We start from the raw sequence: 21,679 nt of genomic DNA, 5'->3' as shown, positions 1-21,679 counted from the left end.
GGGAGGCCTGAGTAGATGTTCCAGGGGAACACCCAGTGCACAGAGGGGCTGGAGGGAATTGAGGTGAAGGAAGGGCAGAGCTGAAGCCCCCTGCCTGGGAGCCGGGCTCAGGGGGCAGCAGCCTCACGGCCTTCCCAGGAGCCGGCCTGTCCTCCTCTGGCTGCCGGTGAGGGCCACGGAGGAGCCTGAGGGCCTGTGCTGCCAGAGGCTGCGAGGAAGTAATCCCCAATCCTGAAGGTCCTAAAAGGGACAGAAGGCACAAGAAGCCCCTGCCCGCTTCTGGAGGGGACGTCACTATCTCCCGGCCCCCGCCAAGCCCCCGCCCTGCCTTCCCGTGAATCACAGGCCCTCCGAGGGAAGGGCCCAGGGCTGCCAGTTGGTGACAACCAGCCTCTCTGAAGGGGTTCAGGCCCATCCTTTACATTTTGGGGGAAGCTGCCCCCATCACGGGGCCTCAGACCCTGCACGCAGCCCCTGCAGCAAGTTCTGTTCAGGTCGGCAGAGTCTGACTGAACCCTGCCCTGAGCTTCACCCTCACGTCCACTGGGGACGTGGAAACAGCTCTTGACATGGTCCCTGACTCCGGGGAGGACAGGGGAGACGCAGGCAAGGAAACTCGTCTCCATGTGATGACTGTGGAAGGGGCCGCGGGGGTGCAGAGGGCAGTGGGCCGCAGGAACGTCGGGGAAGGATGGCTTGGAGGAGGAACGTGGGCCTCGCTTAGCTGAGGCTTGGCAGGGGGCAGTGGGGAAGGGCATTCAGGGTCAGGGTGAGGGGAGGAAGGGCAGACCGGGCCTGGGCACAGCCGGCATTTGGGGTGACCTGAGGTGGAGCACAAAAGCCTGTCAGCCCCAGACTAGGAGCTCAGAGAATGGCCCCAGAGCCAGGGAGGTGAGCCTGGAGCTCGCCGTGGCCTTGGTGAAGCGCAGGCAGAAGAGTTCTGCACTGGGGATCAGGCTCCTCCTGGTGGGGCTGGAGCAGGTGGCACTTGGTGCCAGGCAATCTAGGGGCTGGCTAGCAGGCCGGGTGAGGCAGGGAGAGCCGTTTTGGCCCAGCCAGGGTCCAAGATGAACCAGCAGCAGGCCCAGAAAACCTAAGCAAGGTTAAAATATTAATGCAGACGACGCTGTCTGTATCTCTGGAAAAATCTCTGGGCCTGATATCCGAGAAATTCACTTACCTCCCACAGATGAGCAAAGCAGTCCTCAGGCTCCTTCCCGTGCCCTCCTGGCACGCGCACAAGCTGCGTTGCAGCTCAGGGCTCGCTCCAGAGGTGGGCAGCGCTAGCGCTCGGGCCTGCTGTGGCCTCTGTTGTCCTTAACCTCGTCATCGGCAGGAACACGCTCTTCACCCTGGCCAAACAGAGCAAGGCCCTGGGCGCCTACAAGCTGGCCCGGCACGCCTACGATAAGCTGCAGGGCCTGCAGATCCCCGCCCGTTTCCAGAAGTCCATTGAACTGGGCAGCCTGACCATCCGCTCCAAGCCCTTCCATGACAGTGAGGTGAGGGCCCTGGCCCCTCGGGCAGGAGGCCTGTCCTGACACCTCTGTGCCCGGCCTGGGTTCAGCTGAAAGATGGCTGCCATGCTCCTGGGGCTCTGCACCCTCTGCCCTGTCTGAGCCCTGTTGTGCCAGCCCTTTCTGCCCTTCCCTGTCTGCCTCCTCTGTTTATCACAGCCCCTGGACCCCCACAGCCCTGCCCACTTGCTTCCCAGCCGTCCTGGGGCTCCAGGTCTGCTCTGCCCAGGCCCAGGGCCCAGTGTCTCTGCCTGGGCCTCATCCTAGGAGGCCCTGGTCTAGTCCCCCCTTCTGGAGGCAGGTTATCACTCACCTGCAGATCCACCCCGAGTGTCTGCAGCTCCGTCTGTGCCCCAACCTCCCTTCCCCCAACCCAACCAGCCACCATCTCCTCCACAGTCCCCTCCTTCAAGCTCAGAGCGGAGACTTGGCATCAGACCTAAGTTCAAATCCCAGCTCCCCCATTTCCCAGCTGTGTCTCAGTCTTCCTGAGCCTCAGTCTCCACGTCTATCAGATGGGGATGCGTGTGACAGTGTTCCTGCAGGAGGCTGTGAGGAGGAATGAGGCTGAAGTGGGTCACGTGCTTGGCACAACCCGTGGAGCACAGTGGCTGGCTGGGCAGTGGTGGCTATGGCCAGTGTCATTCCTGCCGGAAGAGCCGCAACTGCTGAGCCCCGCCTGGGAAGGGGGTGTCCTGGGCAGCAGGCCCCAGGGGCAGGGCCTCTGCAGTCTCTGTGGGCCCTTACTTACCCTGCTCCATCCCTGTGCAGAGCCCCTGCCCCGCCCACCCAGGTGGCCTCTCCTCTCGGCCACCAGGCCCCAGGAGGCTGGAGCCAGAGCCCAGGCAAGGAGACGGGGCTGCGCCTGCACCCCCGTAGGGCCCTCAGCGGCCGCGCTCTGTTCTGCAGGAGCTGGTGCCCTTGTGCTACCGCTGCTCCACCAACAACCCGCTGCTCAACAACCTGGGCAACGTCTGCATCAACTGCCGCCAGCCCTTCGTCTTCTCCGCCTCTTCCTACGGTGAGTGCGGTGGGCAGGTGGGGCGGTGGCCTGCGGACGGCGCAGCCTGTGTCCTCATTTGGACAAAGTGGGGACAGTGAGACCCCCACCCCTACCCCCCTGACACATAGGGTCACTCAGGGTTCCCAGAGGCAGGGCCAGTCAGTGCTGCCCAGACCCCTCAGAGCCCGGAGTGCTGCTCTGCCTGATGAAATTCCCTGGGCAGAGGGGCCCTCGATCCGGGCAGCTGACGTGGCTCTCAAGGCCCAGCTCCTTCCACATGGATGGGGATCAGAGGCCCCTTTCCAGGAGCTGGGAAGAGGCCTCTCTTCCCCTGCAGAGGAACCCCTTGCCCACATACGCCTGCTTCCCCCTGCCGCCCCGCCAGCTTTCAGTGAGGCCTGTACTGGGTGGGAAGGAGCTCTGGGACCCCACTCCTTGCCCCACAGCGCTGCCTCTGAGAGCCTCCCAGCCCCTCCCTTGCCTGTGTCTGCAGAGGTGCTGCACCTGGTTGAATTCTACCTGGAGGAGGGGATCACAGACGAAGAAGCCGTCTCCCTCATTGACCTGGAGGCACCAAGACTCAAGCGGGAGAACAAGTGGCAAGAGATCACGAGCAACAGTATCCTGGGTGCCGGCTGGACCCGTGTGTGTGTCCGCTGGGCACCGGCCTGGAGGCAGGGGGGCCTTGGGGGCCCGCTGGGCCAGGCGAGGCGAGGGCGGGCCACTCTGCGCACTGGAGAGGCCCCCACGGCAGCAGGCTTGGGGCCAGAGCCAGGCAGGGCGGCGGCCCAGGGTGCAGAGCTGCCACAGGGGCAGGGAGGACAGGAGGTAGGAACGGCGTCCACGCGCCGTGCCCGCCCATGAGGCTGGGGTGCGGCTGCTGTGGGGCACGGCCCGCCCTGACTTGGCACCTGCAGCCTCCCTTCCCCAGGGGACGGGGGTCTGGCTGAGGGGGCGGCTCCCTGGGCACCTCCGGTCCCAACTGGCTGGCCCTGGGATCCCCAGGGGTGCCCACCCTGCTCTGCGAGGAGGGTCTGTGAGGCTGCCCAGCAGCTGTGGGGAGACCCTCCAGGAGCCGCCAGCCGTGCTAGGGGCTGTGGCTTCCCGCCCGGCCTGTCGTACCTGCTCCGGCCCCGCAGCCCGCAGCCCTTGGCTCCCACACTGTCTCAGCGGCCTTCGTGGGCCATGCCGGGTCCTAGGGGGCCACAGTGGAAGCCTTCAGAGCCCCTTGTCGCCTCCCCCACCTGCGTGCTGGGCTCCGTGTGAGCAGGCCTCTCCTTCATGGGGAAAGCTGCTTCCACGCCTCGCTGTGCTTCCCTGAGCCATTGGGAGGGTCCCACACAGGCCCAAAGGGAGCCCCCCGCCCTGTGAGTGTCAACGTGTCAGGCAGAGGGGGGGCTCTCCCTCAGCCTCAGGCCCCATCCTTGACCAGCGTCTCCCAGATGCCCAGACCCTGAGGCTGGACGAGAGCATGGACCCCGTGGGGGACGACGACCCCTTCACGGCCAAGCTGAGCTTCGAGGTGCGGGCACCCCTGAGTGACGGGCTGCTGAGACCCCCCCACCCCCTGGCTCAGGTCCCTTTCCTCCACACACTCCTCCCTGGGGCCCCCGGGGGAAGGAGGTGGGCTCCTGGTCACAGAGATGGCCAGCTGGGTTCTCCTGAGGGACCGGACCGGCAGAGGAGGGCTCGGGGGTCCTCTGTGGGGTCGTGAGTCCCCCCGCCGGCTGAGCAAGGTCCCATCCGCTCTCCCCGCCCGGCCTGCAGCAAGGCGGCTCAGAGTTCGTGCCCGTGGTGGTGAGCCGCTCCGTGCTGCGCTCCATGAGCCGGCGGGACGTCCTCATCAAGCGCTGGCCGCCGCCCCTGCGGTGGCAGTACTTCCGCTCGCTGCTGCCCGACGCCTCCATCACCATGTGCCCCTCCTGCTTCCAGGTACCGGCCGTGCGGTCCCCGGGTCCTTCCCTCCAGCTGCTGCTGCGCTTCCCGGATGGTCCCTGTAGGGAGGCCAGGCATCGGGGGGAGCACATGTGTCCCTCAGCGGCCAAGGCCAGGGCCCCTGGGCTGGAGGAGAGGCTCGGCTGTCCTTAGTCGCCTCCCCAGCCTCACGTGCATCCCTGGACCATCTGCTGTGGATTTGCCCCCTGACCTTGTGCTCCTTGTACCTGCCCTTCATCCAGGAGGGCCGGCCAGTGTGATGCACCTTTGAACTGCATTTCGGGTAGAAGGGGCCTCAGACCTTCCCCAGCTCCCCGCTGGTCCTCAGACAAGGGTAGCCGGGACTTGGTGCTTCTGGCCCCGACTCACTGCCAAGCTGCCTGCCCTTAGCAGGGCGGTGGTCCCCGCCCGGCTCGGGGCTGCCGAGCACCCAGGGTTGCGGGGTCACGGCCATCTCTCCCCAGATGTTCCACTCGGAGGACTACGAGCTGCTGCTGCTTCAGCACACCTGCTGCCCCTACTGCCGGCGGCGCGTGGACGACCCCAGCCCCTGACCGGCCCCCTGAGGACCGCCGCCCGCCCTGCCGCCGCCCGCCCACGGGGCCATCGGAGCAAGAGTTAAACTGTCAGACTGTGTCTTCTGCCCCATCAAGTGCGTATCTCAGGGAGGGGCCTTGTGTAACCACGAAACTCCTATTTATGGCATTTCGTGTCTTGTGAATAGCACCAGGAGATGGAGGAGAGAATGAACATATATTTTCTAAGAGAGAGAGAAAAAAAAAATCTGTTCCTTTCAGAACGGCTCCAAGTTGTTCACGGCAGTCTGCCGGAGTCCACGGATCTGTCAGACCATTCACATGTACACTTTGCGAACAGATTGCCTCAATAATTACAAATAAAAGGGCTACTTATTTTCATCAGTGTCTGCATTTTAGCAAATCTTCATATTGTCTGCAACTTAATTTCCTTATGCAAAAGTGCACCTGTTTTTTTTCTAATTTGATCCGAGAGGAACATTACATTTGTGTGCTCTTAAAATTTAATCTAATTGAAATGGCAATATGGGAATGGTAGGGGAACAGGTTTTGTGTTTTTTTAATATATTTATTTATTTATTTTGGTGGAATGGGGCTCCATCTCAAGGAGAAGATAAGATACCTGGCTCTAAAGAAGGTGGCTAACAGGGCTACTCCCAGGGCCTGTGGAGTCCACCCTCTACTTCCCAACTGAGACCAGGCCCCCCGTCCTCCCCAGCTGCCCCCAGGTCCTCCACGTGGCCTGAGCTTGCCCCTTCCCGCAGTGCCTGGAGCAGGTGGGTCCCGCGTGAGGTTCCAGGAAGGGCCCGTCCCCTGAGCGTCAGCAAGCGTCCGATTTGGCAGCTCGAGGGCAGATGGGAAGCTGAGGAGGGGAGCTGACATTGGGGACCTTTTTCTGTGCCAGCCGTGCTTCATATGCTGGCTCAGTTCTCACTCAGCTCTGTGAAGGAGGGCAGGTGACTTCCCATTCTGCAGCCCTGGGGGCGGGTGGAGGTGCTGGGGTCTGTCCTTCCTTCCCCAAGGCCACTCCCTTCACCCTCCTCCCCGCTCCCTGCCAAGAAGGCAGCGAGCAGTCCAGGGCTTTATGCAAAGTCCTGATGGCAGGAGGAAGGGACTGGGCTGCCAGGGAACATGTGGAAAACCACCCTGGTGATTAGATACTGATCCTTTGCAGGGTGTCCGTGAAGTGGGCTGAGGGGGGCAAAGGTCCCCTCCAAAGGGAGGGATGAAGACACTGAGGATTGGGGAGTGGCTGCAGGGGGGCCCCCCAGGGGTGAGTCCAGGGCTGGACCCCAGCCCCCCCTCCCCCCTGCCGCCTTCTGCAGCTCTCTCAGGAGGAAAAGAAAGAAATGGAGCCAGACAGTTGTGCCAACAGAACTCCTCCGTTGAGCGTCTTAATTACTTACGATCATGCATGCTCTCTCGCGTGCTAAACATTTATTAATGTGTTAGGATTTCCATTAGCACGTTGCTTGAGCTGAAATCACTCGCATGTGGCTGGGAAAGAGAGGAGAGGGAGCAAACAGCCCCCCCCCCCCCCACATCTAACAGGCGTCAATCACAGCGACAGATCAGATGGCTCATGGCTAGAGGCGGGGGAGGGGGCCCAGCCTGAGACTCCAGCGTGCATCCTCGCGGCCTTGCCGTGCCTGGTTCTGCCACCCCAGAGGAGCTGAGCTCCAGAGGCCTGAGTCCAAGCCTGTTAAGTCTGGCCCCGAGTGAGGATTTTCCATGCATTTGTCTTCTATAACCCTCAGGTGTCTTCAAGGATGCCCACTGAACACATGCTGAGACTGAGGCTTGGGAACATTCTCTTTTCTTCCATTCATGAAATATTTATGGAGCCTAGACAGGGTTACAGGCAGGCACAGCCTTTGCGTGTGAGCGCTGCGTCCTGCTCCCCTTCTGTCCTTACTGGGCAGGGCCATGGCTAGGTCCAGCCCTCTCTCCACCATTGTTGGCCCATCTGTACAAGAGACCCCTCCAGCTCTGACACTGAGGTTCCAGCCTTGGTCTGTGTTGGTGACCATGACCCCCTCGCATGCCACGGTGGGGAAGGCGAGGAAGGAAAGTCCTCGGCCACAGGCATCCTGAGACGCCCCGTCTCCCCACGAGGACACAGGGCCCTGACAGGAGCGGTGGCCGCAGGCTGGGCAGCTGCAACTGCATCCCGACCTCCTGTCTCTGGGTCCTCAGCACTGTTCCCCGTTTCTGGAAGGAGGAGGTGAGGAAGAGGGGACTGGATGGCCAGGAAGAGCCCCCGGGCCAGACCTCAGGTGGCCCCAGCTCGAGCCTGGCCTCAGCCAGCCAGCCCACTTCCGCATCCACCCCCAGGCAGCCTGCCGAAGCCAGGGGCCCCTGCAGCTCCCGGACAGGTGGGCAGGCGCCAGATGGCTTTCCTTCCGCGTGGGCCAGCCCCTCCGTCAGGGAGGCAGGAGCCCCGGCAGAGGGGCCACCTCTGGGCGGAGCTCCCACCCTAGCGCAGCACTTGCCCAAGCACATCCTGATGCCCTCCACCAGACCCCAGCACATCTAGAATGGGCTCCAGCACACCACTGCCCTGCCTGTCATAGCTTCAGCGGCCCCGCTGGCCGCCACCTGGCGCCCAGACCCCTGGGCTCCCCTGCCCCCCAATCCCGGGGCCCCAGCGCCTCTCCACCAGCCGGGGGCCTTGGTCCAGCGTCCCCTCCCTCCTGGCCCTGCTGTTTCTGAGGCGGGAGCATTTTCCCACCTCTCTGGGTTATCTGTTTTCCCCGTGGCTGCTGCCCCTGAAGACCGGGAGCTCCTTGAGGGGAGACCAGGAGGATAGACAGGGAGTGGCCTAGGATTCACCTCCATGTCCCCAGCCCCCAGCCTCGGCCAGATGCTGGGGAGGAGGAGGCGGGAGGAGAGGCAGACGCAAAGTGGAGAGCCGGTCTCTCCTCCCCTCTTCCCCCTTGAGTTGGCAGCTGTCTCAGGCCCCACTGGGCTGTGGTGATGCAGGTGGGGGGCTCAGCGGTGAGGGGAGCTGGGGGTGGCGTGGAGAGGAGGCTGCTGACCAAGCAGCACCTCCACGCAGAGGCTTAAGAGCTATTTGCGCACCGCTGCCTGCTAAGCTCTAATCCTTCGCCACACCTGGCCTCCAAGCAGAGACCAACCAACACCCCCCTCAACCAGCCCCGCCGCTCACCACCCCTCACAGAGAGGGGGCGGAGGCTCAGGTCACCCACACCACGCTTGGCCCTCTGTGCGCGCCCAGCTTCCCTCCGGCAGGCCCGGCAGTGGGGACGGCAGAGCTCAAGTGGAAGGCTGGACGCCCCGCCTCTACCCGGCTCTGCCGAGGAGGCTGGTTTCCCCAGTGGTCAGAGGCACAAAGGCCTCCCCATGGGGCTGGGAAGAGCTGTCCCTTCCCTGGACACTTGTTCATGGAGCACCTACTCTGGGATGGGCAGGCAGTTGGGAGACAAGTCAGATGCGGCTGGCAGTGTTGGGTACTGAGTGGGAAATGCTCATTTAGAGCTGGAGGGGCCCTCCACGGCTGTGAACTGAACTAGGTTCTGAGGAGGGTTCTCAGGTGGTGCTAGTGGTAAAGCGCCTGCCTGCCAGTGCAGGGGATGAAAGAGATGCATGTTCGATCCCTGGGTCGGGAAGATCCGCTGGAGGAGGCCCTGGGCACCCACTCCAGTGTTCTTGCCTGGAGAATGCCATAGACAGAGGAGCCTGGCGGGCTACGGTCCAGAGGGTCTCACAGAGTCGGACACGACTGAAGGGACTTAGCTCACACGCGCGCGCAGAAGGGGGTGGCACTGTCAGCAAGGCTCACGGGTCCCGGCAGGAAACAGGCTCAGGGAAGGGAGGCCTGGGCTGGCCCCAGCCTCGTGGCCGACAGCCGCAGTCCCTTGTGGGAGGGCGGGGGGACCTGCTCCTCGGGTCTGTAGGCCTGTGAGCTGGGCCCATGCGGGACAGCAGGCAGCTTTGCCCTGCAGGTGGGAGTGGATCCTGGAGCTTCCTAGTCCCAGAGAACTGAGGGGGCCGGCGGGCCTTTCCAGACTCTCTAGGCGACTGAGCCCAGTGCCGCCCCCGCCACTGCTGCCCAGGCCTGAACAACTGAGTTGGGCCCTTGCCAGCACCCCAGCGCAACCTGCTTTCGTCACTGGCACCCTGGTGTAGGTGATGGACGGTCTTCCTGAGAGCTCCTTTGGGGCAGGAGCAGCCAGGCAGGCATGTTGGGTGACCTGGGTGACCCCCTGCGGACTGGGGGCCTTGGTCTCCCCACCTGCAAAGGAGGGTCAGAGTAGGTGACTTCTAAGGACCTTCCTGTCGTTCTGTGAGCCCATTCCTCAAACAAAAAGCATTCTTTGTTTTTAATTGTCTATCATTAAATTGTCTAGCATTACAGAGCAGACGTCCATCATGTCAAGGATGACCTTTAATCCCCCATCTCCCCACCCTGAAAGAGTGGATTATTAGACTCTTTTATGGAGGGTGGAAAGTTATGACCAACCTAGATAGCATATTTAGAACAGTTAGAACTGGACATGGAGCAACAGACTGGTTCCAAATAGGAAAAGGAGTACTTCAAGGCTCTATATTGTCACCCTGCTTATTTAAATTATATGCAGAGTACATCGAGAAATGCTGGGCTGGAAGAAGCACAAGCTGGAATCAAGATTGCTGGGAGAAATATCAATAACCTCAGATATGCAGACGACACCACCCTTATGGCAGAAAGTGAAGAGGAACTAAAAAGCCTCTGATGAAAGTGAAGGAGGAGAGTGAAAAAGTTGGCTTAAAGCTCAACATTCAGAAAACGAAGATCATGGCATCTGGTCCCATCACTTCATGGGAAGTAGATGGGGAAACAGTGGAAACAGTGTCAGACTTTATTTTTTGGGGCTCCAAAATCACTGCAGATGGTGATTGTAGCCATGAAATTAAAAGACACTTGCTCCTTGGAAGGAAAGTTATGACCAACCTAGATAGCATATTCAAAAGCAGAGACATTACTTTGCCAACAAAGGTCCATCTAGTCAAGGCTATGGTTTTCCCAGTGGTCATAGATGGATGTGAGAGTTGGACGGTGAAGAAAGCTAAGTGTCGAAGAATTGATGCTTTTGAACTGTGGTGTTGGAGAAGACTCTTGAGAGTCCCTTGGACTGCAAGAAGATCCAACCAGTCCATCCTAAAGGAGATCAGTCCTGGGTGTCCATTGGAAGGACTGATGCTGAAGCTGAAACTCCAATACTTTAGCCACCTCATGCGAAGAGTTGACTCATTGGAAAAGACCCTGATGCTGGGAGGGATTGGGGGCAGGAGGAGAAGGGAACGACAGAGGATGAGATGGCTGGATGGCATCACTGACTTGATGGACATGGGTTTGGGTGGACTCCGGGAGTTGGTGATGGACAGGGAGGCCTGGCGTGCTGCGGTTCATGGGGTCATAAGGAGTTGGACTCTACTGAGTGACTGAACTGAACTGAACAGAGGGTGGACCTGGATCTTAGAGAAAGGCAGCACTTCCTGTGATGACCTAGATCCATCCGCTCAGTCCACAGACAGTTCTTGGGCACCTGTCATGTGCCAGGCCCCAGGTACCAAGCAGAAATCCCAGCTCATTCAAGTAGGGCAGGGGTCTCCAACCTCCAGGCTGTGGACCTACAGTACCTGCTGGGAGATCAGCGGCAGTGCTAGATTAGAAATAAAGTGCACAATAAATGTGATGCACTTGAATCATCCCCAAACCATCGCCCCCAACCCCTAGTCCGTGGAAGAATTGTCTTCCATGAAGTTGGTCCTGGTGCCAAAAAGGTTGGGGACCGCAGAAGTAAGGGAAACGATTTACGTGCACCTGCTGTGTGTTGAGCTGGGCTCTGGGGCCCTGTGATGAGCAAGACAAGACTCCAGCCCACCCCTGGGGGCTCGAGTTACAGCCTAGGAGACCCATGAACAGAATAGGAATTAAAAGCTTTCAGGTTGTCAGAAGCGTTAGGGGGTAACAAGCAAGGCCATGAGTTTGAGGGTCAGGGGGACAGCCTGGCCAGGGCAGGGCTGCGTGCGCTGGTCTTGACCCAGGGAGTCAGTCGTCTGTCCCTCTGTCTGGCCACCAGGGGCCGTGTTAGAATCAAACTCTTCACCTTGACCTCTTTAGCGATGGGCCTAATCACCGGGCCAAGCACCTTACACCTTGAGCAGCTGCGCCCCACCCACCCGCCACACCTGCCTGCCCCTTGCTCCTTCCCCCCAGAGCACTTACCACCAGGCTCCGCACACAAGTCCTGATGCTTCCCGCTTCCCGGGACAGCAGGGCTCCGGAGCCCCAGGTGGGCTGCAGCGAAGGGAGCAGGTGTCTGAGTAGAGAGGTGTAAACATCCCAGGTGGGAAGAGAGACAGCACAAGGGAGCTTCAGCGACGGAGGTCTCAGACACTGGGATGCTTCCTGGCCAGCCTTGCATTCCCCGCCTCGGGGCCTTTGCACTGGCCGCTCTCTCTCCTTGGACAGCTCCACCCCTTAGTGCTCCTTCCATCCTCGAGTTCTCAGAGAGGCCTTCCTGGGCAGCTCCAGGCGACTGTGTGTCGGGAGGACGTCACCATCTGAACAGTCCCTGTGGTCGTTTGTTTCATGGTTTGTGGGGGCGCCTCCCCGCCCCCCCCAGAAGAAGGACACGTCCTACAGGCAGGGGCTTGGTCCTTCTTGTCCACTGTGTCCCCCAGAACTGAGCGTCTTGTGTAGAACACAGTCGGTGCTGGATAAAACTCACGGCTGGACCATGGTCATTGAGGACCCCGAAGGCCAGGCTGCCCGTGACCCCACTTCACTCCTAGGAGGGGTCCTCACGATCCTATTGTAGATGGGGCCCTCGTTCGCACCCTGAGCTCATGCTGCTGTTCTGGGATATGCCATCATGGCTTGCCGATCGCACGGCACCCAAGGCCCACGGCCCCAGCCCAGCCTGACCCCAGTCCTGGGCTGCGGCCCATGTGCTGTTCCCAGGGCCCACCTCCCCTCCATACGGGAGTGCCCGGGACCACACCTCCTTGCTCACTGCAGGGATCTGGTGCCCGGCACAGGCTTGGCCCTGTTCACCTCCTGGAGGCGAGGCCTTGCTTCAGGAGCCCTAAGAGCTTCTGTCCCCTCCCCGCTTTGGTCCCCTCTGCCCTGGTCCCTTCCTCCACCATCGCTCCCTTCAGCTCATCCTTGAGGGCTTTTGAGCCACCTTCCTCTCCCCAAGATCTGCCCAAGTTCCCCTGGATAAAGCCCCTGGCACTAAGCCCCACCCCAGCTGACCTCAGCCCACGAGGGCCCACATCCCAGACGGGCCTTGAGCCTTCACCAGGCCTCTGTCTTCAGTCTATGCTGACTTCCCCACTTGGCAACCTGGCAAAGTGCCCCCCTCCCTCAACACATTGTCCCCCTGGACGTCTCTGCAGATAGGTGGCCTCCCCTCCCCGGGTCCAGAGCAGGTCTTCCCACACGGAAGTCCTCCTCAGCCCGTAAGCTCCTCCTTCCTGGAGCCTCGGGTCCCCCAGTGGCCTGCACATAAATGTCGGTTTGAAACGAGTGAGTGAACTTCCAGTTCAAGGGAACAAATGCTTTTTGAGCTCCTGGGCAACGTGGGGCTTGTGTCTGGTCCCCAGAGCGCCCCGCTGCGCTTGTGAAGCTCACGACCTGGCCGGTGGGCACTGTCAGTGTGTGGTGACTGGATAAGCCCAGAGGTGACCCAGGTGGGGAAGGGACGGCTCAGGGGCTGAGTGAGGGGACGACCGAAGGACCAGCGCTCTGCCCTCCGGGAGCTCGTGGGCCAGGTGGGAGGAAGGCAAAGTTTGCTTGCCCTGAGCCAGAGGGAAGTGGGCCTGGAGTTAGGGGTCCCGATGCCAGGCCAGGGCCATCAGCTGAGATGCCAGAGGGGGACAGGGGAGCTAGGGGCAGGCCTCTGCTCTTTCCCAGGGTCCCCAGCACGCCCCACCTTCTCCCCGACCACAGCCTTCTACCTGGAGTCACCTTGGCCCCACCTGGAAGCCAATTAGGCCCCTCGTTGCAGCAGTGAGGATTAATATGATTAATAACGCCCCCAATCTCCGAGGTGCTGATTCAGCCGGGAGCTTAGGGAGGGGAGGTCACTTCATAAGGGCCTGGGGGGGGAGTCAGAGCCCGGAGTCGTCCAGCCGGAGCCCCGTGTGGCTGAGCTCCGGCCTCAGAAGCATCCCCGGGTTCGTGCCGCCGGCGGGCAGCCGCAAGGGCCGCAGCCATGAACGGGACCGAGGGCCCAAACTTCTACGTGCCTTTCTCAAACAAGACGGGCGTGGTGCGCAGCCCCTTCGAGTTCCCGCAGTACTACCTGGCGGAGCCATGGCAGTTCTCCATGCTGGCCGCCTACATGTTCCTGCTGATCATGCTCGGCTTCCCCATCAACTTCCTCACGCTCTACGTCACGGTCCAGCACAAGAAGCTGCGCACACCCCTCAACTACATCCTGCTCAACCTGGCCGTGGCTGACCTCTTCATGGTCTTCGGGGGCTTCACCACCACCCTCTACACCTCTCTGCACGGATACTTCGTCTTTGGGCCCACAGGCTGCAACCTGGAGGGCTTCTTTGCCACCCTGGGCGGTATGAGCTGGGTGCGGTGGGCTGGGCAAGGGGTGTGTGTGTGTTCAGGAGCCAGGAGCTTGGGTGTGGTGGGGGCGGGTGTGTGGGGACAGCCCCAGCCTTGCGGATGGTGGACGAGAGCCCGTGAGCCAAAGCGCTCCATAACTCAGTCAATAAACGCTGCATAAGTGATGATGAGCTCCGCTGGCGTTGGTGAAGGGTGGGCACCGAGCACGTGATCTCACTGGCACTGGGGTCGTTGTCTCGCCCTCCAGCCAGGAGACAGATGAGAGGAGTCCGGGGCCTCGCTGGGGTCGCAGGCAGTCTCTGGCAAGGCCGAGTTGCAAGCCCATGCATGTCTCTGCAGCCCCTCAGGCCACGGTTCTGCTCCCCTTGGAGCAGCAGGGCTGGGCGAGACCCACGCTGGGTCCCGGGGACAGAGAGCTGGACGACACGGGTGCTTGTGCTCAGGGCCCCAGCCTGGGGCGGGATGAGAGCCCTCAGTCCTCCAGGCACCAGCCTCTGCCTGCACTGGGCACCGGGCGCGGTCCCTCCCCGGCTTCTCTCTGACTCCATCCCAGCTGCCTCCAGGCTCTCTGCTCTGCCTGAAGGCTTTCTGCCTTGAGGAGTCCATTCACAGGGAGACAGTAGGCCCGGTGAGGTGATCTGTGTAGCTGTGAGCCATGCTTTTAAAATATTTTCACTGAAAAATGGGTGAATAGATCCCATTTCGCCGATGAGAAAACCGCGGCGTGCAGAGGCGAAGAGTTGACTCAGGAACGTGGCAGGCCAGTGCCCAGAGCCTGGGGCTCCTGGCTCAGACCCAGGAGCGTCCCCCAGGGGGCCCACGGCCTCTTGGGCAAGCAGGAGATGCAGGAGGTTGTTGTCACAAAGCCTAGGGGGCAGAGAGAGCCTGGCACCAGCCACAGCATGCTCTGTCTCCTGTCTCCTACGTGCATCCAGGCCCTGCCTCAGCCCTGTTCCCGGGGCGCTGGCCATTGCTGGGTGACTGCAATCCCCTAGTCTCAGGCCAGAAGGGTGCCACCCACAGGTGGGCATGCCTCTGAGACAACCGTGGGCCTGGAGTACCCATTAGCATTCCCTTTCACTCTCTGAAATGCCCCGGTTGGTAAACCCCACAGCCACCTCCCTCCTGAGTTTTTGGGGGTGATGTGCAGGGCAGATGTCTGAACCCCATCATTATTATTCCTCCTCCTCCCTCTGAGCAAAACACTCTCCGGCTCCCTGGCTCCCGGGAGAGGGTCACCCATGCCCAGGGCGTTCCATGTCCCTGGAGGCGAGAGGCCCGCTGCCCAGGAGGAAAGGGAGGCCTCCCTCTCTGGCTCCTGCTGCCTCTGCCATCCCCTGTGACCAGAACTCTGCCGATGGCCCCATGAAGGACACACTGTTCTGTGAAAACTCCCCGCCGGGCTCCCAGTTCTCAGCCATGACCCCACGAGACGATTGCTGTGTTCCCCGTGAACCTGGAGCTCTGGCTGCACTAACCTTCCTGGGAGTTCCTCCACATGGTGTATCAGTCTGTCTGCCCCGCCACCTCCCCTCGTCCGTGTCCAGACCCTCTGCTTCTTAAGTCCGTGCTCCAGGACTGCTCCCTGGGTGCCTTCCTGGTCGGCCCCCCTCCCCATCCCCGGGAGGAGCACACCCCCTCCTTAGAAAGACAGGTCCAGCCACGTGGTGGGTTGGCTGACAGCAGCTGCCTTGCAGGTGAAATCGCACTGTGGTCCTTGGTGGTCCTGGCCATCGAGCGGTACGTGGTGGTGTGCAAGCCCATGAGCAACTTCCGCTTCGGGGAGAACCACGCCATCATGGGCGTCGCCTTCACCTGGGTCATGGCTCTGGCCTGCGCCGCACCCCCCCTCGTCGGCTGGTCCAGGTAACGGCCCTGAGCAGGAGGGGAGGAGGGTCTCCGGGGCGCTTCCTAGGGTCCTCTGGCCGGGGCGGGGGTGGTGCTGCCTGGTTTCAGGCCCCCCCGAGCCGGTAGCTGTCATAGGGTTGAGGTTTAGGGCAGGGAAGAGAGGGTCAGCCCCTAACGTCACTACGGGGCTGTTCCCTGCGTCAAGGAGACTCCAAGACACCCCGACCCTTCACCTTGGCTGTGCCCCTAATCCCCAACTAAGCCAGGCCAGATTCCAATCCTCTTTGGTCCAGTGCCCTGGGAGCGGCTCCTCTGACCTCAGGCCTCCGCCCCTGCAGAGGCAGAGCCTCCCTCATGCAGGTGTGGCGGTGTGGCCCTGGGAACCAGTCCTGGCAAGACTCTCAGCTGATATCCCCCAACAGGCTGAGATGAGATGGCGGTGGGGTGGAACATGGTTTGGGAAATTGGCCTCTGTGGGTTCCCAGAGGTTTCGTGCCCTTCTGCTTCCAGGAAACTGCCATCTCTTTCCCCTTTCCTCCTCTCTCAGTCTTCCTGGGGCCAGTGTTTTCCCTCCTGAGCAATTTAGCAAGGGGCAAAAAACCCCGCCCCTCCTTCCCTATCTTCTGCAGTCTGGCCTGGTTGCATCCGCATGGCCGCGGCTAATGAACACTGGCTTTCCTGAGGTCGGCTCAGTGTCACGGTCCTCTGAAATCACACGCCCTAACCACACGCCCCAGGGCCTCTTGTTTCCAGAAACTGTGCAAAAATCCCTTAATTACTCTGAGTGGCCTAGAAAGACCTGGGTCCTCCAATACAGATCATTGGGAGCTTTTCCCTTCCCCCCACCTACCTCATGGTCCAAGGCCTGGCCTCCGGCCACTCGGGAGTGGCAGGCTGGGTAAAGAAGCGCCAGGCAGGGAAGCAGGGGGGCAGAGTAGGGGTGCTGGGAGTGAGAGACGGGGAGAGACCAGGGTCCCAGGGTAACACGGCACTGAACAAGGCAAACGCTGTTTCCACACACCTGAATCCCTTATCTCAGTAGATGTGAGCCTCACAGCCAAGGAAAGGTTTATTATCCCCCTTTTACAGAAAGGGGAAGTGAGGCCCCGAGTGAGAGCAGCCCTGCACAGGCGCTGGCAGGGGACTCTGGTCAGCTGGGCCTGTTCCCCGGTCCCTCACGTGTGGGTCTCCCTCTGCCCCTCCTGCCCCGGCCCCTCCCTGGTCCTCAGGTACATCCCGGAGGGCATGCAGTGCTCGTGCGGGATTGACTACTACACGCCCCACGAGGAGACCAACAATGAGTCGTTCGTCATCTACATGTTCGTGGTCCACTTCAGCATCCCCCTGGCCGTCATATTCTTCTGCTACGGGCAGCTGGTGTTCACCGTCAAGGAGGTAGGGTCCTTGGGGGACCAGTGCTGTGGGGCTGGGGACAAGAGCGCTGATGAGGCTGAGTGCGGCCCCCAGCCCAGAGGAGCCTCAAGTCTGGACACCAGGCCCTGTGTCCCCACAGGCAGCTGCCCAGCAGCAGGAGTCGGCCACCACTCAGAAGGCCGAGAAGGAGGTCACCCGCATGGTGATCATCATGGTCATCGCTTTCCTGATCTGCTGGCTGCCCTACGCTGGGGTGGCGTTCTACATCTTCACCCATCAGGGCTCTGACTTTGGCCCCATCTTCATGACCATCCCGGCTTTCTTTGCCAAGACTTCCTCCGTCTACAACCCCGTCATCTACATCATGATGAACAAGCAGGTGCCTGCTGGTGGGGTGGGAAGGGGCCAGGTCCCCCCCAGGCGACAGGTGGAGAAGCTGCAGTTTTAACTGGGCCTCCGACTTTCCACCTGCAAAATGGGCAGGGGGAGTTGGTTTTCCCTGGGGTAAACATGAGTCATCTGGGAGAAATGCAGATTCCTGGACAACCCCCAGACGTTCTGATTAGAAGCTCAAGGTGGGCCCAGGAACATGCATTTCTAACAAGCCCTCTGATACTGGCTCAGGAAAGAGAAGTGCCAGTCTGGATGGTTCTGGAGGCTGGCTTTAACGGTCCAGATGGTCAAAGTCCCAGTCCTGGGAACAGGTGCCAGTCTCCACAAACTGGACAGGATGCCAAAAAGTCTCGTTCTGAGGGATGAATGGATGAAGCGGTCCTTTTAACATATAGACCAGTGGTTCCTCTGCAGGTTCTTTGGTCCAGTGGGGAAAACCTGGAGTCAGACAGATTGGGTTCAAATCCCAGCTCTGCTAGGTTTCGGCTGTGTGGCCTTGGGCAAGTCACTTCCCTTTTCTGGGCTTCAGTTTCTTCATCCACGGAAAGGATGAAATCCTAAACTCTTGGGTTCAATGGGACAATTTCCAGATGGCCCTTGGCACACTGAGGGCATCACGGAGCATCACCAGTGACAAAGCCCCCTCGGGTTTGGTCCCAGCACCTCTGGGTGGGGTTGGGGAGGCTTAGTAAGTTCCTCCAGGGAGCCATCTGACCGGGGAGCGGAGGCTGGGAGGGCCAGAGGCAGAAGAGGGAGGTGGCACACCGCACTGACGATGCCATTTCCCACCCAGACTCTGCGGGACCCCGACCACCCCTCACCCTTACCCTACCTCTTCCTTCCAGTTCCGGAACTGCATGGTCACCACTCTCTGCTGTGGCAAGAACCCGCTGGGTGACGACGAGGCCTCCACCACCGTCTCCAAGACAGAGACCAGCCAGGTGGCGCCTGCCTAAGCCCCTCCAGGGACTCCGTGGCCAGCCGCAGGAGTCCCTCAGCCCCCACCCCACCCCAGCCTCAGCAGCTCCATCAGGAGCTGCGCCTGTTGGAACCAGCTCTCACAGGCTCCCTGAGTGTAAACACAAAAACCAACCAACCAAATGCAAAAGAATCAACGAGAGAAACAGGAGGCGCCTCACGTGGCAGGGGCGGCCCGATCTGGAGTCCTGATTTCCCAGGGGCCCGTTGTAGCTCCACTCCCCCCAGCTCATCTCTCAGCTACACAAGAGCTCTTGTTCTGGAAAAGTGTCCCAGCTTAGGGATAAGTGAGTAGCACACGACGGGGCACGCCATAGGTGCTTATTAATAAATGCTAGGTGGAGGAAGGAAGGAATGAATGGAGACGTGAATGGAGAGATGAACAGGTCGGGAGGGCATAGGCATCCTCTTACAACATGTTAGCAGCAATAGCAGCAGCTTGCCCTTGGCTCCTGACCTTGAGCAGTTGTTTTGTCCTTGGGCCTCACTTTCTTCCCCCATACAATGGGAATTCCAAATCTCTCCTCACACGGCTGCTGGGAAGATCAAATGAGATTGTGTGTGTGTGTGCACGCTCGCGTGTGTGAGCTCTTTGTAAATAGTAAGGAGCTGGACAGACTGTAGTTAACATTATGAATAATATCAAGTAATATAAGTAATTCATCTCCTATGATCATCTCCTCTTGATAGCGACCATTTTGAGATTGGGCAAGGCCCTAAGCATCCAGCCTCGTCAGGCTTATAAACATTAGACAGATGGCAAGGCCAGACCAGTGCTGGGTGGTGGGCCACAGGGAAGGACAGTCAAGGAAATGCAGAGTGCAGTCATCAGGCCTGAGAAGAAGACAAAAACCAAAAAAAACAACATCAGAGGACCAGAGTCTGGGGCCAGTGCACAGCCCCCATGACGCGGGCCACTCCCTTCCAGTGCAACCCCCAGAGAGACAGGTCTTGCTCTCGGCATCTGAAAAACCACTAGCTCTCCTGCCCAGCACCCAGACTGCAGTATCTCTGGGCCTGTACGGAGCTTCTAGAAGTTATGTTTACCTGCCCACATTTAACGAAGAGCTGGGTTCCCAACATCACCTTTGTCTCAAAAAGAGCTTAAAAAACAAAAGCATGGGAAATCTGGCTGGACCCACCTTCCCCCGGGGAAGTTCACAGATCACAGATTTTAGCTCCCTTGCTGGGCAAGCCTTCAGCGGCTCCAGTCCATTCTCCACTCCGGAGAGTCTTTGCTGCTGAGAGGCTGGCTGGGAGTCTAGGACATCAGAATCCAGCCACCTCATAACTGCCCCTCCTCCACTACATAACCAAAGCAGGAAGCTCTACCTCTCCCCAGCTCTGCCTGGAGACGAAGGCAAATTGGGGTATTAAAAGCTCAGCTCCTATCCTTGGTGTTAGTGGCGGTGGTTTTTGTCAGTCTCAAGCTCTTTATCTACAGGATGGATGGAAACGGGGCAGTGTTCATCTGATCCTTGACCCTGGGGTTTCTGGGTTTGAGCAACCATCAGAGCCCCCTGGGAGTGCTTTAGGCTGGTGCCCCCTGGGGAGCAGGCCCAGGAATGGGAAAAGCTCCAACCTCGGAGTCACAGAGATCCAGGTGGCCTGTGAAACTGCAAGCAAATTTTGTCACCTCTTGGAAGCCTCCTTATCAGCAAAAGGGGATCTTAAAACTGACCTTAATGAGATTTCAGGCTTTATGCAGCCAATGTGCTTCCTGGGCTCAGCAGATGATGAGAGGCTTTTTGCATTACTGGAGCTCCAGGCTTGGCCCTACCAGGGACCTCATCTGAAGGGGGAATGGGATGAAGGTGTAGCTCCCAAATGACCATTCTCCTCCAAGGCGGGAAAAGGCAGCAGGAGTCTGAGAAGGGAGATCCTTCGTGCCATGGAGGGGCTGGGGCAGGTAATAGCTGGGAACTCTGTCATTGCCCCTCTCTACTCTGTCTCCCTAGGTGGGTGATGTCAGTCAGGATTCCTTTATCTGCAGGAGGCAGGAAATCACACTCAATAGCACCGAAGCAAAAGGAAGACACGATTTGCTCCCATAAATGAAAAGCTCAGGGCTTCAGGTATGCCTGGGTGCAGGTGCTCAGATGAGGTCACCTGGCTTTTGAGGGGGCTGTACTGGGTCTTCCTTGCTGTGCGCTGGCTTTCTCTACCTGTAGTGAGCGGGGGCCACCCTTCCCTCTGGTGCTAGGGCTCCTCATCACGATGGCTTTTCTCGTTGCTGAGATCGGGCTCCAGGGCACACGAGCTTCAGTGAGTAGCTATGGCTCATCCACTCAGCTGCCCTGGAGCCTAGGCCAGAGATGGAACCTGCGTCTCCTGCACCGGCAGGGGGGACTCAACCCCTGGGCTGCCAGGGAAGTCCGTGTTATCTGGCTTCTAGGTCTCCCTTTGGCTGCACTTTCCTCTGTGCTGCCTTTCCGTTCAGTCGCTCAGTCGTGTCCGACTCTTTGCAACCCCATGAACCGCAGCATGCCAGGCCTCCCTGTCCATCACCAACTCCCGGAGTCCACCCAAACTCATGTCCATCGAGTCAGTGATGCCATCCAACCATCTCATCCTCTGTCCTCCCCTTCTCCTCCCTCCTTCAATCTTTCCCAGCATCAGGGTCTTTTCCAGCGAGTCAGCTCTTCGCATCAGGTGGCCAAAGTATTGGAGTTTCAGCTTCAACATCAGTCCTTCCAATGAACACCCAGGACTGAGCTCCTTTAGGGGGGACTGGTTGGATCTCCTTGCAGTCCAAGGGACTCTCAAGAGTCTTCTCCAACACCACAGTTCAAAAGCATCAAGTTCTTTGGCACTCAACTTTCTTTATAGTCCAACTCTCATACCCATACATGACTACTGGAAAAACCATAACCTTGAGTAGATGGACCTTTATTGACAAAGTAATGCCTTTATGCCAGGTTAACTGTTCCAAAGATATAAGCATAGAAATCACCATTAATTCCAAGCTCAGCAAACCCTGCAGAAATGGGGCTTCTCTTCATCTGTTAGTCATTTCCAGGTAGGGCTCTTATTGGCCAGGCCTGGGTCACCTGATAGCTCCTAAGCCAATCACCAGGCTGGGATGGGTATTCATCCTCTGATTGGCCTGGCCCCCGGTCACCTGATTGCATTTGCCATGCAAGGTAGCCTAGAAAGTGAAAGTCGCTCGGTCGCATCGGAGTCTTGGCGACCCCATGGACTGACTATACAGTTCATTGACTTCTCCAGGCCAGAGTACTGGAGCGGGTAGCCTTTCCCTTCTCCAGTGGATCTTCCCAACCCAGGGATCGAACCCAGGTCTCCCGCACTGCAGGAGGATTCTTTACCAGCTGAGCCACGAGGGAAGCCCGGTAGTGTTAGCCCTACGTTAACCGAATGGTCTGAGGGTGGGGATAGGAAGGAGCCGAAGGGAAACTTCAGGAGGTGGTTACCAGAAGGAGGAGGGCCACAGGCAAGGGGCCAGGAACCAACAGCGATCCAGAGGAGGTGCGCTTCGTGTCTG

At 59.7% G+C, this 21,679-nt stretch overlaps 2 protein-coding genes across 3 annotated transcripts in view; both read left to right on the top strand.

Moving 5' to 3' along the window:
- Window positions 1–5,372, top strand: part of IFT122 (intraflagellar transport 122) — a 66,016-nt gene extending 60,644 nt beyond the window's left edge. For both annotated transcript variants that reach the window (XM_006078904.4, XM_006078902.4), the window contains 6 exons: window positions 1,337–1,502; window positions 2,427–2,538; window positions 3,014–3,139; window positions 3,963–4,042; window positions 4,288–4,452; window positions 4,920–5,372. In XM_006078904.4, coding sequence (XP_006078966.1) covers window positions 1,337–1,502; window positions 2,427–2,538; window positions 3,014–3,139; window positions 3,963–4,042; window positions 4,288–4,452; window positions 4,920–5,009 — 739 coding nt within the window. In that variant the 3' untranslated portion in view covers window positions 5,010–5,372. The remainder of the gene's footprint in view (window positions 1–1,336; window positions 1,503–2,426; window positions 2,539–3,013; window positions 3,140–3,962; window positions 4,043–4,287; window positions 4,453–4,919) is intronic.
- A 7,823-nt stretch (window positions 5,373–13,195) lies between these two features.
- RHO (rhodopsin) lies at window positions 13,196–20,697 on the top strand. Its single transcript, XM_006078900.4, has 5 exons — window positions 13,196–13,577; window positions 15,282–15,450; window positions 16,662–16,827; window positions 16,946–17,185; window positions 18,045–20,697. The coding sequence occupies exons 1-5, from the start codon at window positions 13,217–13,219 to the stop codon at window positions 18,153–18,155; spliced, it is 1,047 nt and encodes a 348-aa protein (XP_006078962.1). The 5' UTR covers window positions 13,196–13,216; the 3' UTR covers window positions 18,156–20,697.
- The last annotated feature ends 982 nt before the right edge of the window (window positions 20,698–21,679 follow it).

This window comes from Bubalus bubalis, chromosome 21, assembly GCF_019923935.1.
Source record: "Bubalus bubalis isolate 160015118507 breed Murrah chromosome 21, NDDB_SH_1, whole genome shotgun sequence".
Taxonomy (NCBI): Eukaryota; Metazoa; Chordata; class Mammalia; order Artiodactyla; family Bovidae; genus Bubalus; species Bubalus bubalis.
The sequence above is the reverse complement of the archived record's forward strand: the minus strand, read 5'-3'. Positions and strand labels throughout refer to the sequence as shown.